Source organism: Palaemon carinicauda, chromosome 35 (genome assembly GCF_036898095.1).
Source record: "Palaemon carinicauda isolate YSFRI2023 chromosome 35, ASM3689809v2, whole genome shotgun sequence".
Lineage (NCBI taxonomy): Eukaryota > Metazoa > Arthropoda > Malacostraca > Decapoda > Palaemonidae > Palaemon > Palaemon carinicauda.
In genome coordinates, this window is record NC_090759.1 from 57,043,693 (window position 1) to 57,062,471 (window position 18,779).

General features: G+C 33.4%; 1 protein-coding gene across 1 annotated transcript; it reads left to right on the plus strand.

The window, feature by feature from the left end:
- The first annotated feature begins 2,674 nt into the window (after positions 1–2,674).
- LOC137627309 (uncharacterized) lies at positions 2,675–18,331 on the plus strand. Its single transcript, XM_068358391.1, has 6 exons — positions 2,675–2,759; positions 11,902–12,030; positions 13,199–13,386; positions 13,618–14,388; positions 16,449–16,604; positions 17,837–18,331. The coding sequence occupies exons 1-6, from the start codon at positions 2,675–2,677 to the stop codon at positions 17,918–17,920; spliced, it is 1,413 nt and encodes a 470-aa protein (XP_068214492.1). The 3' UTR covers positions 17,921–18,331.
- The last annotated feature ends 448 nt before the right edge of the window (positions 18,332–18,779 follow it).

An 18,779-nucleotide genomic window follows, 5' to 3' on the forward strand; every position in this document is an offset into this window, starting at 1 on the left:
CATATATATATGCTGTGTATATATATATATATATATATACAACATATATATATGTGTATATATATACATATATATATATGTTGTATATATATATATATATATATATTATATATATATATGTATATATATATATATATATATACATACTTTTTAAACTCACAAAATCAATTATAATAAACCCCTCATTTCTGGATTCACAAACATTTTAACTTAATTCAAAAACATAAAGAAATTTAATTCGAATTCTCTAATCTATGTTACGTATTTTGTTGAAGTTCAATTAGATTATATGTTTACTATGTCCATTTTTTAAATGTATTGCATAAGATGCGTATATGTAAGAAACTAATAAATGGATTCGTTATTCTCTTGTTTTTATGTATCTGCTAACCCCAAGCTACCTGAGAGAGAGAGAGAGAGTGAGAGAGAGAGAGAGAGAGAGTCTGATGACTGTTGCCATTAAAGTTTTTATAGTTTATATAAGAGATATTTATTTTAATGTTATTCTTAAAATATTTATTTTTTCCTTCTTTCCTTTCCTCACTAGGCTATTTTCCCTGTTGTAGCCCTTGCGCTTATAGCATTCTGTTTCTCCAACTAGGGTTGTAGCTTAGCAATTAATAATAATAATAATAATAATAATAATAATAATAATAATAATAATTCACAAGCCACAAATATTATAACAAAATATTTCACGAAAATGCCACACAACTTATTTATATTAACAAATTTAACATAAGTAAACAGTCCAAAATAAACAACCTTTTCAGAGATGATAACATTGGTAGTAAATATGATTAAAGATATTAGAAAAGATGGACACTGAACACAGTTATCTTACGTTTGTTTGAACATGGTCTAGTTATCTTTCAGTTCGAACATGGTCTAGTTATCTTTCCGTTGTTCGAAAATGGTCTAGTTATCTTTCCGTCCGAAAATTATCTAGTTATCTTTCCGTTGCTAGAACATGGTCTAGTTATCTTACCTTTGTTCGAACATGGTCTAGTTATCTTTCCGTTGTTCGAACATGGTCTAGTTATCTTACCTTTGTTCGAACATGGTCTAGTTATCTTTCCGTTGCTGGAGCGTGGTATAGTTATCTTAACGTTGTTCGAACATGGGCTAGTTATCTTTCCGTTGCTAGAACATGGTCTAGTTATCTTACCTTTGTTCGAACATGGTCTAGTTATCTTACTTTTGTTCGAACATGGTCTAGATATCTCTCCGTTGTTCGAACATGTCTAGTTATCTTTCCGTTGTTCGAACATGGTCTAGTTATCTTTCCGTTGTTCGAAAATTATCTAGTTATCTTTCCGTTGTTCGAACATGGTCTAGTTATCTTTCCGTTGTTCGAACATGGTCTAGTTATCTTTCCCTTGAAGACCCGGAAAAAAAAAACTGCTATCTAATTTCAATAAGCAAAACTCTTCATCTTTGGCTTTCCCTAAATAAAATACCACAAGGGTGAACATAGGCCTACATATTGAATTTGAACATTTAATATTTTATTCCAGCTTTGACCAAATTGGGAAAGCAGCTCTTCTAGGAGTAGACACTCCCAAAATCAAACCATTGTTCTGGTGGCCTGGTGATTGCCAGACTGGGGTTCGAGTCTCGCTCAAATTCGTTAGTTCCTTTGGTCACTGCAACCTCATCATCCTTGTGAGCTAAGGATGGGGGGTTTGGGGGAGCCTTGTAGGTCTATCTGCTGAGTCCTCAGCAGCCATTGCCTGGCCCTCCTTAGTCCAAGCTGGGTGGAGAGGGGGCTTGAGCATTGATCATATCTAATATGGGCAGTCTCTAGGGCACTGTCCTGCTTGATAAAGCTATGTCACTGTCCCTTGCCTCTACCATTCATGAGCGGCCTTTAAACCTTTAAACCTTTAGTCTTGGGTAGTGGCATAGCCTCTATACCATGTCCTTCCACTGTATTGGATTAGAGTTCTCTTGCTTGAGGGTACACTCGGGCATGCTGTTATATCTTAATTCTCTCCCTCTTGTTTGTTTTGAAATTATTAATAGTTTTTATATAAAAGATCTAATTTAATGTTGTTACTGTTCTTAAAATATTTTAATTTGATTGTTCATTACTTCTCTTGTAGCTTAATTGTTTCCTTATTTCCTTTCCTCACTGGGCTATTTTTCCTGTTGGAGCCCTTTGGCATATAGCATCCTGTTTTTCCAATAAGGGTTGTATCTTAGTTAATAATAATAATAATAATAATAATAATAATAATAATAATAATGCGTACATTCTAATAATAATAATAATAATAATAATAATAATAATAATATTAATGCGTAAATTCCTGCTAGTGTCGAGTCTCTTCACAAATACAATGGGCTTCAGTACTTACACACACACACACACACACACATATATATATATATATATATATATGTGTGTGTGTGTGTGTGTGTGTGTGTTCGTTCTAAATAAATAAAGTAAGTAAAACGAAGTGAAATGTCCTAAATAGACCAGTGGCTACTCAAGGGTAAGGTATGCTAAGGTATGGGACTAGCCTAGACCGACGTTAACGTATAAACTAACATCTTAAGAACTCTATTTAAATTCAAACTGACCTCGTATTGCATCTAACGTTCACACAAGATAGATAAGGATTGATTAATCTATTCGCTTTGGTGATAAGTAATCGGCTTAGAGACCAAGATGATTGGGGAAAGTGAAGAGTTACTGAAAGTGGTGAAATTTAACGTTCAAAGTAAAACTGGTATTAAGCAAGAGAATTTAACCTGTAAGAGTTCAACACTATATATATATATATATATATACACACACACACACACATATATATATATATATATACTGTATATATGTATATACATTATATATATATATATATACTGTATATATATAAATATATATGTATATATATACTATATATATATTTATATATATAAATATATATACTGGATATATATAAATATATATACTGGATATATATATATATATATATATATTTATATATATACTATATATATTCACATATATATAATATAATATATCTATAATATATATATTAATGTATATATATAAATATATATATATACTATACATATATACTATATATATTTATATATATATATTATATATATATGTATGTATGTATACTGTATATATATAAATATATATATACATATATACTAATATATATATATATATATAATTAATATATACTATATATATATAACATATATATATACGCACAACACACATACACACACACACCCATACAATATATATATATACGCACGACACATACACACACACACCCACACACACACACACACATATATATATATATAGTATATATATAACTCTACTATATATATTCTATATTTTTGGCATCTACTACATCAATAGGTCGAACTAAATCTTTGAATTTTCTATAGATTGCCCAAAATCCTTCATATCGTTCAAGAAATGCCTACAATTAAATAAGTCTTCCAAAAAAAATAAATTAAACAATTTACTCAATGAAAAACCGATAATAAAAGTACTTTGTGAATTCCCTGAAATCAAGATTTGTTGGTAATATATTTTATATACAAATGAAATTATGAAACTTTCAAAATGATTTCACCATCACAAAAAAAATAAACAAAATATTTAACAAACGTAAAACGGGAAATTCTTGCTGTGTATATTTTTAGACTTGGCGACGTTACCCAAATTCGCGCGGGTTTTTAATTCGCGATTTTCGAATGTCTCATCACAAAATTGAACTCTTTATTCATAAAATTTTCATCTGTGTTGGTTATAGTTCGTTAGATATTATTTCTAAGGGTAATCTAGTCAAATTCTATTAAATATACGCCGTAAGTTATATTCTACGCACTAAAACCCTTACCGCGAAAATAAAACTCCAGTGAAAATTTTCAAACAACTGGCACACGTTGTTCAACACTAAACGAAATATCAGCATTCTTGTAAGGACATTTATAAAAAAAAATCAATATAAAATTAAAGAAAAAAAATGTAAATATACATAAAAAATAAATTACCGTACTCACATATTTGTTAATTCACAACCGACTTGCTTAAAAATTGGCAACGATCACAACAAAGGAAGACTATTCCACGCTCAGGAGATTGTTTATCGATATAAGAAAAAGACTAAAGATTCAGCCTTTGCAAGGACCATCAAATATGGGTTTAAAAGTGTGGACACACATAGGGGTCCCTACAATGTCATTTATGTTGATGTCATTAACATAGTTTTAATTCTATCGATCGTTATGATACTCTGTAGATGATATATGTATATGTTATATATATATATATATATATGTGTGTGTGTGTGTGTGTGTGTGTAATATACATATATATATATATATATATGTGTGTGTGTGTGTGTACCAGTACTAAATATACAGTATATATATATATACTATATACCAGTGTATATATGTATGCTGTGTATATATACCAGTATATATATATATATATATATATAATGAAAATAACAGATAATAGACAGACTTAAGAATAACAGAATATGTCCCTTGAGATTGCAAAAGAAGCAGGGGGAGAGAAAGAGAAGACGATTGATAAACGAACAAAGAAAAGTTTGCGGGTGTGGACTGGCTATGAAGAAAACAATAAAAAAGATGCAAGTGTGAAGAGCATGCATGAGGCCTTTGTTCTGCAGTGGACTGGTAACGTCTGATGATGATATATATATATATATATATATAGTGTGGTGTGTGTGTGTGTGTGTGTGTATTCTGCTTGCTAACCAGAATGCATGAAATATCACACGAGGTTGGGCTCAAGATAAATAGAAGAAAGACAGATATGATGAGAACGGAATATGCAATGAAAGATGAAAATATCATTGGAAGGAGAAAGGATTAATGTGGTAGAATCATTTAAATATTTAGGAAGTATGATCTCCAATAAAGGATCTTTAGAATTGGAGTTTAATTAATATAAAAAAGGCAATTCAGATAATGGCTAGGTTAAGTAAAATTTGGAAATCAAATCGCCTGAAATTACATAAAAAAAATGAGGCTATATATCAGTTTAGTGAGGTCGGTGTTACTCTATAGACATGAGTCATGGTATGACAATGAAACAATCTCCAACGGATTTTGTAGATTTGAGAACAAAGCCCATAGAAGGATATTGGGAGTTAAATGGGCAGGACAGGATTAGAAATGAAATTATAAGAGAGAGATTACTCGAGGGCCATATGTGGATGAGATCATGATGAGGGGTAAGTGGAGATGGTTTGGTCATGCTCTTCGCACTCCCCAAGAGAGATCAGTTTCACCAGACATTTAGCTGGGCTCCATAAGGTACTAGCAGAGTTGGTTAGACCCAGGCCTACATGGTTGGGGACTATGAAGCGTGAAGTAGATGATGATTAATGGAGAAGTATTGATTTAAAAGCTCAAGATAGAGACGACTGGCGAAATCTAACCGAGGCCCTTTGCGTCAATAGGCGTAGGAGATGATGATGATGATATATATGTATACTTGAATACATACTGTACACTCACATATGTATGTATGTATGATGTAGTGTACATACATCATATTTAATTTTATCTTCTTTACATACACACGCGCACACACACACAACCACACACACACACACATATATGTGTGTGTGTGTATATATATACATATATATATATATATATAATATACAAATGTGTATATATATATGTGTGTGTATGTATGTATACACACACACACACACACACATATATATATATATATATATATATGTGTGTGTGTGTGTGTGTGTGGTTGTGTGTGTGTGCGTGGTGTGTGTGTGTAAGGAAGATAAAATTAAACATCAAAGATGATGCAAGAGTTCCTATATGGGGTCACAGAAGAACAGACGTAGCTGATTCGTCTTAGTATATAATCAGTAAAATAAAATAAAACGTTTGTAATATAAGAAAAGAGATATGAGCCACAGATTAAAAAATCCAAGAAAGGAAACAGGATATTTCCAAAAGACTCACAAGACATTATAGTTACCAGCAAAAGTCAAAATTCCACACTGCACGTTGGTGTTCTCTGACAAGGAAAATAACTCCCAAGCCTTTTGATAGCGGTTACTTTTTTCCTTCGACGTATCTATAACTGTCTGGTGATAATGTCCACAATAAGATAACTATCATAATGAGATAAATGTTAAACCTTTTGAAAAAATTCTAGGCGCTGTTGTATTCAATGATGATAAACATATTTCAACCGCATGCAATTATAGTTTCTTACTAGTCTTATAGTTCTTCTCTTCTGCTCTTCGTTCTCCGTTTGGCTACTTCCTCTTTTTTATCAGCTTCTATCACTTTCCTCTTTCTCCTTTTCATATATTTCTTATCTTGATCTCTCCTTCCACCTTTCGTCGTTATCTTTATCAAAAGGGTGCTTCTTAAGACTCCAACCAAGAGGTAAAACTGGCCATTGATATTGCTTAGGCCTAAGGCATCTTGTTGATCCACACTTTGTATAAATAAATAAATAAATATATAAATGCATAAATAGATATATAATAAATAAATAAATAAATAAATAAATATGATACATAGCTAAATATTATATCTATCAATCACTTAAGCTTCGGTATGATACGCAAATGAGACATTACTGAACAAAAAATACTAGCATTTTTATTATTCAGCTTAACACTGTCTTGTAGGCCTATGTATAACCCATACACAAAAATGTAATGCTTAACTGTATATTATTATCAATATAATTATTATTATTATTATTATTATTATTATTATTATTATTATTATTATTATTATTATTATTATCATTATTATTATTATTAGTTGAGCTACAAGCCTAGTTAGAAAAGCAGGATGCTATAAGTCCAAGGGCTCCAACGGTGAAAAATAGCCCTGTATGATGAAAAGGAAATAAGGAAATAAATAAACATAAATGACAAAATGATGAATAATTGATATAAAATATTTTCAAAAACAGTAAAAACAATAAAATAGATCTTTGATATAAAAATCTATTAAAAAAAGAGACATGCCAGCCTGTTCAACATAAAAAACACTCGCTGCAAGTTTGAACTTTGGAAGTACCACACATTCAACATACCCAGATCATTCAACAATTTGTTCATAGAGTGTTATATCCGTTATGAATAGAGAGAGAGAGAGAGAGAGAGAGAGAGAGAGAGAGAGAGAGAGACTTTTACACTTTATTAATATTTTTGTAGGACTATTAATATACTGTGTCTTCATGTATTAGTTTAGATAGACAGGAAATAATGAAAGCAAAAGAGAGAGAGAGAGAGAGAGAGAGAGAGAGAGAGAGAGAGAGAGAGACTAGTGTTATTTCAGAGCATTTCCTCAGATAATCTCCATGACGTTAGATAGTAACAATCAGTACCATTGTTCTCCTTTATAGATTAAAAAAAATATAAGGGGAGGGAGAAGCAGTTCGCCACTCCTAAATTAATTCTTAAAAAATGTTGAGATAATGATTATGACGTTATCAGAGAATGTAAAAATAAATGTTAACAGAGGCACCTTCGCCAGTTAGACTATCGAATCTGCTAGCCATGGTAAAGGTGTTCTCGGATCTCTGTGTCCGTTAAGAACCATTCATTTTAATTTTTTATTAATTTTTATTTTTTGGGGGATTGTCAAGATGTACCTCTGCTTCTATATCGTGTTGTAGTGGTTTAAAATTTTTACATGTAATTAGAAAAATATATTCTGTTAATTTTTGTTTAAATTTAGAGTAGAATATTAACATGTTGATAAGTTTTTTTTTTTTTTTTTTTTTTTTTTTTTTTTGAGAACGCATTCTCCGGTGTGATCCAACTCTATTTAAATGGAGCTTTTGTTTTGAGTAATATGATTTATGATTTTTCTTTTTGTAATTCAACTACAGAACTAGCTAAGAGGTCCACAACTAACCTCGTGGACAAATTTCTTGTATCATTGCTTTCGCCAAAATCTTAGTTTATTGTTTGTTTCTGAGCACGTTTACACAAAAAACTACTGTGACCATTTTGACCAAACTTGGTATACATGTTGTGTATGTACTAAGGATAAATCTGTACCATTTTGGATGAAGTATATCAAAGCACAAGTACGCAGCGGTACTTTGAAAATAATCGCAATGTTGAGTGAATTGCAAATATTCTTTAGTTTAATTTTTGTTTGTGAACACCATTACACAAAAACTAGAGAAGCAATTTCAACGAAACTTGGTGGACATGTGGTGTATGGTCCAAGGACAAATCCATTAGATATTGAAGAAAATACGTCGAAATACAAGCACGCAGTGGTATTAAGAGTAAAATTATTCTGCTTGGCATGGCGAAAGCATGCTCTCTACCGAATGTCTCTTTAGCTAAATTCACATTAGGCCATGTGCTGAAATCAAGCAAAACAGGGCGGGGTATTATATAACTAACAGACATTAGTCTCCCACATTCTAACCGTTAAAAAAAAAATTTATACACATTTTCATGTTTTTACGTTTGTATTTTTACATACTGTAATACCTTCTGCATTTTATTATTATTTTTATTTTTATTTTTATTTTTATTGTTGTTGTTGTTGTTACAAAGCTAAGCTACAACCCTAGTTGGAAAAGCAAAATTTACTGAACATACATTTTTGTGCTTCACATTAAAAAGTTGCAGAATGGCTACCGTTTGCTAGGTTGGTGGCCTCACGTTAAATATATTATTAGCATTATTACTTGCTAAGCTATAACCCTAGTTGGAAAAAGCAAGATGCTATAAGCCCAGGGGCCCCAACAACGAAAATAGCCCAGTGAGGAAAGGAAACAAGGAAAATCTAAATATTTTAAGAACCATAACAACGTTGAAATAAATATTTCCTATATAAATTATAAAATCTTTAACAAAACAAGAGGAAAAGAGAAATAAGATATAAGATAAAATAGTGTGCCCGAGTGTACCCTCAAGCAAGAGAACTATAAACCCAGAGACAGTGGAAGGCCCTGTTACAGAGGCTATGGCACTACCCAAGACTAGAGAACAACGGTTTTAATTTTGGAGTGTCCTTCTCCTAGAGGAGCTGCTTACCATAGCTAAAGAGTCTCTTCTACACCTTACCGAGAGGAAAGTAGCCACTGAACAATTGCAGTGCAGTAGTTAACCCCTTGGGTGAAGAAAAATTGTTTGGTAATCTCAGTGTTGTCAGATGTATGAGGTCAGAGAAGAATCAGTAAAGAACAGGTCAGACTATTCGGTGCATGTATAGGCAAAGGGAAGGTGAACTGTAACCAGAGAGAAGGATCCAATGTAGTATTATCTGGCCAGTAAAAGAATTAAGAAAAGAAAAGGCTTATAGATAGAAAATGCATTCCTAAGACACTGAAAAGTAAAAGTAGACATTGTATATATATATATATATATGTGTGTGTGTGTGTGTGTATATATATATATATATGTGTGTGTGTGTGTGTATATATATATATTTGAGTAAGATACCTTAACGTGGTGAAAGAGTTTCTGTATCCCCATGATCAGCAGAGCTGTACTAGTCAGGGTCACCCATACTAGGTTGGTTTGCTGTGATCGACAGACTAAAGTCCCTCACCATCACCAGTTCACCGTTGGCCAGCGTGGTGATGAAAACTGGCCAAAACCCAGACATGAATCAAGGACATGTCTAAGGGCTTTGTCTTAGAGGGGACTATAATATATATAGTATATATATATATATATATATATATCTATCTATATATATACATATATATTTACATATATATATAGATATATATACATATATATATACATATATATATATATATATATAATATATATGTATATAAATATATATATATATATATACTGTATATATATAATATATATTTATATATACATATATATATATATATATATAGATTAAGAATAAAATGAATGAAAGTTATTCTGGTAAACACTGAGAGCCCAAAAAATTTAGTTATAAAAAGTTATTGTTCACAAAGATTTAAAGGTCGCTCGTGAATAGCAAAGGCAAAAAGGTCAGTGACAATACACTAGAGACTAACCATAGATACATATGATCAGCACCCAAGTCCCATCTACACCCAAGCTAGGACCAGGGAGGGCCAGGCAATGGCTGCTGATAGCAGGTAGACAAATAGGATACCTCCCCCCCTCCTCAACAATCCTTGGCTTAGAAGGATGGTGAGGTTGCAGACACTATAAGAAACTATCGACCTTGAGCGAATCTTGAACCCCTGTCCTACAGGTCGACAGGCAGAGACTATTCCATTAGGCCACCACAAGCTTGATAGAGATCCTCATGACTCACATCCTATGGGACCGGAGTTCAAGCTCCGTTCAGGGCCGATATTTACCACAAAAAGTCTACCCTTTGAGTCGGCCATTGCCTGGTCCACCCAGATCATAGCTCTGCCGCTAACGAGTAGCCTTTAAAACATTCAATATTTCAAAATTAGTGAAGTGAAAAAATAGAAGCAAAAGGAAGTTGTTGAAAAGGTGGTGAAAAGTCATTAAAGTCGTTGAAAAGGCAATGAAAAGTCATTGAAAAGTCACTGAAGAGTCGTTGAAAAGTCATTGAAAAGGTAGTGAAAAGTCATTGAAAAATCATTGAAAATCACTGAAAGTCATTGAAAAGTCACTGCAAATTGTTGAAAAGTAATTGAAAAGGCAGTGTAAAGTCGTTGTAAAGTCATTGGGAAGGCGGTGAAAGTCGTTGAAAAGTTGTTGAAAAGTCCCTGAAAAGTCGATGAAAAGTCACTGAAAAGTCATTGAAAAGGTAATGAAAAGTCGTTGAATAGTCATTGAAAATCACTGAAAAGTAATTGAAAAGTCACTGAAAAGTCGTTGAAAAGGGGGTGAGAGTCGTTGAAAAGTCATTGAAAAGGGGGTGAGAGTCGTTGAAAAGTCATTGAAAAGGGGGGTGAGAGTCGTTGAAAAGTCATTGAAAAGGCAGTGGAAAGTTGTTGAAAAGTCATTGAAAGGCAGTGAAAAGGTAAAAAAAAAGGGGGGGAGGGAATGAGAAAGCAAGGATATTCAAGAACAAGGATCGGTGTATACTTTAGCAATCTGTCAGACTAGGGTTCGAGTCACGCTCAAGTTCGATAGTTTCTTGTTGTGTCTACAACTTTACCATCCCTATGAGCTAAGGATGTAGGGTATGGGGGAGCCTATAGGTCTACCTGCTGAGTCATCAGCAGCCATTGCCTGGCTCTTCCTGGTCCTAGCTTGGCTGGAAAGGGAGCTTGGGCGCTGATCATTTTTATATATATATATATATATATATGTATGTATATATATATATATATATATATTACAGATGTAATCTTCCTCAGCACAAAGATAAGTCAATATATAGTAGTCTACATAAGGAAAATTGAAAGTTGTGTATATGTAGAAATGCTCAACAGTTTCGTCCGCCACTGGACCTCTTCTTGGAGCGTTTATTTTGTATAATAAACGCTCCAAGAAGAGGTCCAGTAGCGGACGAAACTGTTGAGCATTTTTACATATACACAACTTTCAATTTTCCTTATGTAGACTACTATATATATATATATATATACATATTTTATATATATATATATATATGTATTGTATATATATATATATATATATTGTATACATATTTATATATATGTATATATATATATATATATATTGTATACATATTTATATATGTATATATATATATATATATATATTGTATACATATTTATATATGTATATATATATATATATATATTGTATACATATTTATATATGTATATATATATATATATATACAGTCTCTAGAGCATTGTCCTGGTAGCTATAACATTGTCCTGCAAGCTAGGGCATTGTCACTGTCCCTAGCCTCTTCCATTCTGAGCGGCCTTTAAAAATTGTAAAAGCTCCCCCCACTAAAACCCCAAACTAATCCCGTTTTCTTTCTCTAATTCCAGGCACGGAGAGCAACATCATTTTCTGCTTGCGACAGTTCTCCTGCTGCTGGGAATAGTAGTTCACGATGCCAGCACAGCCACACTGAATAATGGTAATTCAATATTAGTATATTTTAGGCCTTACGCATTATAATATATATATATAGTTATATATATATATATATATATATATAACCTAACCTAACCAAGCTATCTAACTATTCCTTGCCTTGCCCTGCCTAGCTTATCTTAGTTTGTCTAACATATCTATATTTTTTAAGCTAGCATTACCTAAGCTAATCTATCCTTATCTTTCATTACCCAACTGTACCTTCTGTAACCTAACCTAACCTATCTTTAGCTTCCCTAAGCTTTCATAACCTAACCTACTTTCATCGCAGATCACTTTGTTTTACCTAACCTAAATCTGCCTAATCTAACCTTAACTAACCTAACCTTTTTTCAGGGGGATGGTGCGTTGATTTCAGACCACCAAGATGTCTCAGAGATATAGATTATTATTATTATTATTATTATTATTATTATTATTATTATTAATTGCTAAGCTAAAACCCAAGTTGGAGAAGCAGGATGATATAAGCCCAGGGGTCCCCAACAGGGAAAATAGCCCAGTAAGGAAAGGAAACAAGGTAAAATAAAATATTTTAAGAACAGTAACATTACAATAAATATTTCCTATATAAACTATATATACTTTAACAAAACAAGGGGAAGAGAAATTAGATAGAGTAGTGTACCCGAGTATACCCTCAAGCAAGAGATCTCTAACCCAAGACAGTGGAAGAACATGGTACAGATGCTATGGCACTACCCAAGACTAGAGAACAATGGTTTGATTTTGGAGTGTCCTTCTAGAAAAGCTGCTTACCATAGCTAAAAGATTTTCTTCTACCCATACCAAGAGGAAAGTAGCCACTGAACAATTACTGTGCAGTAGTTAACCCCTTGGGGGAAGAAGAATTGTATGGTAATCTCAGTGTTATCAGATGTATGAAGACAGAGGAGATTCTTGTCAAGAATATGCCAGACTATTCGTTGGCTGTGTAAGCAAAGGGAAAGAACCGTAACCAGAGAGAAGGATCCAATGTAGTACTGTCTGGCCAGTCAAAGAACCCCATGACTCTCTAGCGGTAGTATCCCGACGGGCGGCTGGTGCCATGGCCAACCCACTACCTATAAGCTCCCGGTTGCGATGAGCTTACATTTCTCAGAAGTTAAAATCACATCATCATAATGAATCTATTTTTACCTTAATTTCAGGTCTGGATATAGCTACTTCTCAAAGAGCACCCAACCCTTCTAAACTTGAAAATTCTGTAATCTACACATCAAACTCAGTGGGAGATGATCCTGGACCTGAACCTGAACCTGAACCTGAACCATCAAGTACTACAACCACTCCAACAACAACAGTCACTACAACCACAATATCTCCAACAACAACTACAACTACAATAACAACAACTGCAGCCCCTCCAACAACAACTTCAACTGCAGCCCCTACAACAACAACTACAACTGCAGCCCCTACAACAATAACTACAACTGCAGCCCCTCCAACAACTTCAACTGCAGCCCCTCCAACAACTTCAACTGCAGCCCCTACAACAACAACAACTATAACTGCAGCCCCTCCAACAGCAACTTCAACTGCAGCCCCTACAACAACAACAACTATTACTACAGCCCCTCCAACAACTACAACTGCAGTCTCTCCACCAACAACTATAACTGCAGCCCCTCCAACAACTACAACTGCAGCCTCTCCACCAACTTCAACTGCAGCCCCTCCATCAACTACAACTGCAGCCTCTCCACCAACAACAACCAGTCCAGCAGTGACAACACCAGCCTCATCATCATCAGGGACAACTCAAAAACCTACGGCTGTAACAACACCTCAAACTCCTACGACGACTGAACAGGTTTTACCAGATGACGAGATCTGGGAACAAATTCAGAAGGAGCTTAAAGCCATGAACACAACTTTAACAAAATTGCAAAAGTTTGTGAATGATGTGGAACCGCCGACTAGTACACCAGGTACAGTGAGTACAGAGGTACCAACAGCATCTACAAGTACCAGCGAAGTAACGACAACCACAACTGCCACACTAGAAAAAACACTAAATGCAGAGCAGAGAATTCTTCCCCTCTATTTCCTTCGCAAAGTCATGTTGGGAAAATTCATGGCGAAAGAGGACCCCGAAATATGCACACCGGACACAGATACCCTCTGTAAGCGGTTGAAAAAAGTTCTAGAAAATATCAAAGATATTTCTGCAAAAATTCTAGTCATGGAAGAAGTTTCAATGAACGACCTTACCTCTGTTCGTGAAAACTCTACAGAATTAACAGATGTCAGCACAAAAATTGAGGAGGATACATCCTTCGTTATAAATCACATGGATGTCGCAGCCTTTAACAAGGATGTGAACGAAGTAGTTAAGGTAAGAGATCACCTTATACAAGTTTATAATGTTCCCTGTATGAGTGAGTGCATGTTATGTGAATATCCAGTAAATCACATTTGTAATGTACTGGAAGAATAAGTTTCTGACCAGATGAATTCTATTCATAACAATCATTGTTATTTTTGTCATCTAAAATTTTACTCATTTGTGGTCGACAATCTTGAAAAGCAGATGTTGATAACACAGATAAAGATAGCAAATGAATGACATGAAAAAATCAAACTTAAATGTATAGGCTTACATATCACTTAACCAAATTTGAGGAAAGAAATTAGTAAAATGAGTTAATAGAGGATAAATTGAAAATTTCCAATAAAGGAATATGAATATCTCGCATCGACCTCTCTCCCACGGCTAATGTCATCTTCCCCTCTGTAATAGTTTGTCTAAAATCTTGACCCACGACCAAGGTACAACGCATTGCACAGACTTGCTTTCAGATCAACTCCTACTGCCAGTAAATCATAAGTACAGTCGCAGTCAACAGTCAGGCGACATCTGCTAGAGAGTGATGAGATACTTTTGAACTGGACTGTACTGTACTGTTGAATATGTCTTACAATATCCCTTGAGAGTGATTCTGAACGGAGGAATTGTATTCATTCCAAGCAAAAATCTGACATTATTAATCTATATCTCAATACTTGGTCATCTCTTTATTATTATTATTATTATCATCATTATTATTATTATTATTATTATTATTATTATTATTATTGTTGTTGTTGTTGTTGTTGTTGTATTTGTCATTGTTGTTGTTGTTGTTGTTGCTATTATTATTAATCGCTAAGCTACAACCCTAGTTGGAAAAGCAGTAGAATGATTGAGAAATTTATATTATTTTTTTTCTAACTCATTATCTTTGTCATTATTATGAATACTGTACTATTGTTTTATGTAAGTTTATATATATATACAGTATATATATATATATATATATATATATGTATATATATATATATATATATATATGTATATATATACACACATATATATATATATATATACACACATATATATATATATATATATATATATATATATATATATATATATGTATATATATATATATATATATATATATATATATATATATATATATATATATATAAATGTATGTATATAATATATATATATATATATATATATATATATATATATATATATATAAATGTATGTATATAATATAATATATATATATATATATAATGTGTGTATATATATATATATATATATATATATATATATATATATATATATATATATATACATAGATATAGAGAAAGAGAGACACATAAGAGCATGTGTGTAGAGAGAGAGAGAGAGAGAGAGAGAGAGAGAGAGAGAGAGAGAGAGAGAGAGAGGGGGGGGGGGGGGGAAAAGAAAAAAAAATATAATAATAATATTTTCAAGCAATGTCGATAAAGGTTACACCCTACTTTTTAATCTTAGACGATCACAAGGCTGGGCTAGTCGTAAATCTTTGAGAGAAAGAAAGTAAATGAAGCACACAGATAGGATTGAGAGGGGAAGCCCCATCTGTTGCATTACGATACTTAAATTCCCATTTTAATGGTCACTGAAGCTTGGGGTTACTCTTGAAAACCAACAGACAAATAGTGCTCTCTCGCTCTCTCTCTCTCTCTCTCTCTCTCTCTCTCTCTCTCTCTCTCTCTCTCTCTCTCTCTCTCTGTCATAAGTCTCTTTTTATAGTTTATTTACGAAGAACTATTCTAATCTTGTGTTATTCTAACTACCCAGTACTTCTTTCGCAGTTTATTTATTTCCTTATTTCCTTTCCTCACTGGGCTATTTTTCCTTGTTGGGGCCCTTGGGCTTATAGCATATTGCTTTTCCAACTATGGTTATAGGTTAGATAATAATAATAATAATAATAATAATAATAATAATGAGCAGTTTATGAGTACACATGTACATTTCGCAGCATGCATTACATGAGAGTACATAAGAAAGTATGTGAATAGGCTGTATAGCTAATCTCGAGGGTACTTCATTTAAAAAGACTCAATTTTCAGGGTCTTGGAGAGGCCGTGACTGCCATCGATGACAAGCTTGCAACGGACAACACCCTGGCCATCGTCCTGGGAACACTTGGTGGAATACTCGGCGTCGCTCTCATAATTGGTGGCATCATGATGTACCGCAAGAAGAAGAACAAACGGAAAGGGAAGGTAAGTGAATAAACAGAAGAACTGAGCGAGTTTCTTCACCCGCCAGGGTGTGCAGCAAAAAATCTTTAACATTCTCCATCCATAAGCATCGTGATTGGACACCAATTGAATGGTCTTTGCCCTGCCGTGGCTGGCTTTGCTCGCAAAAGAACGTTATCTCATTGCTCCTCTGTTCGTGAATAAACAGAAGAACTGAGCAAGTTTCTTCAGCTGCAATTGTGTGCGGCAAAAAATCTTTAACATGTTCCGCCCACAAGCATTGTGACTGGACGCCACTCAAATGTTCTTTGCTCTGCTGTGGCTCGCTTTGCTCGCAAATGAACGTTATCTCATTGCTCCTCTGTTCTGGCAAGTGGTACATGGACCTACTGCGCTCACGAGCAGCATGGGTCACTATTAAAGTATCATAATTACTTATACTATGTTTAATCATTATCATTCTTATATTTACATGAATGAGCTGTGAGAAGGTGGCAGCCAATCATGATGCTTGTAGGCGGAGCATGTTAAAGATTTTTTGCTGCAGACAGTGACAACCAAAGAAAATCGCTCAGTTGCTCTGATTATTTACAAATGGAGGAGCAATGAGATAATGTTCATTTGCGACCAAAGCGAGCCACAGCAGAGCAAAGAACATTTCAGTGGCATCCAATCACGATGCTTGTGGGCGGAGCATGTCAAAGTTTTTGGGCTATACCTAGTTGTTTCCAGTTTCTGATTATGTTTTCAACTGACCAAAGGCTGTCTTCTTTTTTTTTTTCTTTTTTGCAGCCTCTTAAGGCAACTGCCTGCAATAGTTTTATCGCTCTTATATGCAATTGGCATAAAACATGCTTTGGAAATTCATTACATATATAATATTCCTAACTAACCTTGGCAATTGCTACTGATGCTATTATTTTTTGCAGCATGTTTAAGTACAACTATAGTCCATTTCTTTTAGCGATGCATATTTGCACCGACTCGCGGCAGTGCCCTGTTAGCTCGGAAAAGTTTCCGGATTGCTGATTGGTTAGAATTATCTTATCCAACCAATCAGCGATCCGGAAACTTTTCCGAGCTAAAAGGGCACCGCCGCGAGTCGGTACACATATGCATCGCTAAAAGAAATGGACTATAGGCCTTCTTGATTGGATAAACAAAGTGCCTTATATAAGATAAATATTTAAGAATAGCAAATGATCAGATGTTTCCAAGAGAAATTACACTTCTATCGCCATTTTTTTTTTCAGAACTTGGATATGAACATGGAGCAGAGAGTCAACCCGTCTTCCACGAAATCTAGCACCAGTAGCAGCAGTTCAGAAGATTCTTAGAGCCGTTACAAAGACAAAAGTCTCCGTCTACTACTACTGTTACCACTAGACTAGCAACTATTTGAGATTGATTTCCAAAAAACACACGAAATCTAGATACAGTGTTCTAAATAAGAGCCGTTACAAAGACAAAAGTATCCGTCTACTACTACTACTGTTACCACTAGACTAGCAACTATTTGAGATTGATTTCCAAAAAACACACAGTTGACAAGTGACATCAGCCCCAAATGGAGAAAATGTAACCAGATACAGTGTTCTAAATGATAGGAATTTAAAAAAAACATTTTGAAATAAAATAACAGAAAATAAAGATTTTTTCCTTCCCCAAATGGAGAAAATTTAACCAGATACAGTGTTCTAAATGATAATAATTTAAAAACATTTTGAAATAAAATAACAGAAAATAAAGATTTTTTCCTTCCCCAAATGGAGAAAATTTAACCAGATACAGTGTTTTAAATGATAGGAATTTAAAAAAAACATTTTGAAATAAAATAACAGAAAATAAAGATTTTTTTCCTTCCCCAAATGGAGAAAATTTAACCAGATACAGTGTTCTAAATGATGGGAATTTAAAAAAACATTTTGAAATAAAATAACAGAAAATAAAGATTTTTTCCTTCCCCAAATGGAGAAAATTTAACCAGATACAGTGTTCTAAATGATAATAATTTAAAAACATTTTGGAATAAAATAACAGAAAATAAAGATTTTTTCCTTCACCCACGTACTGAACATGATTATTGTACCGATTTTCTCACCACTTACTCAAATACTTCATTATTCATAAAGATTCGAAAATTCAAGAATGAAGAAATAATTCCTATACATTCATAATTAAAAAAAGAAAACGCAA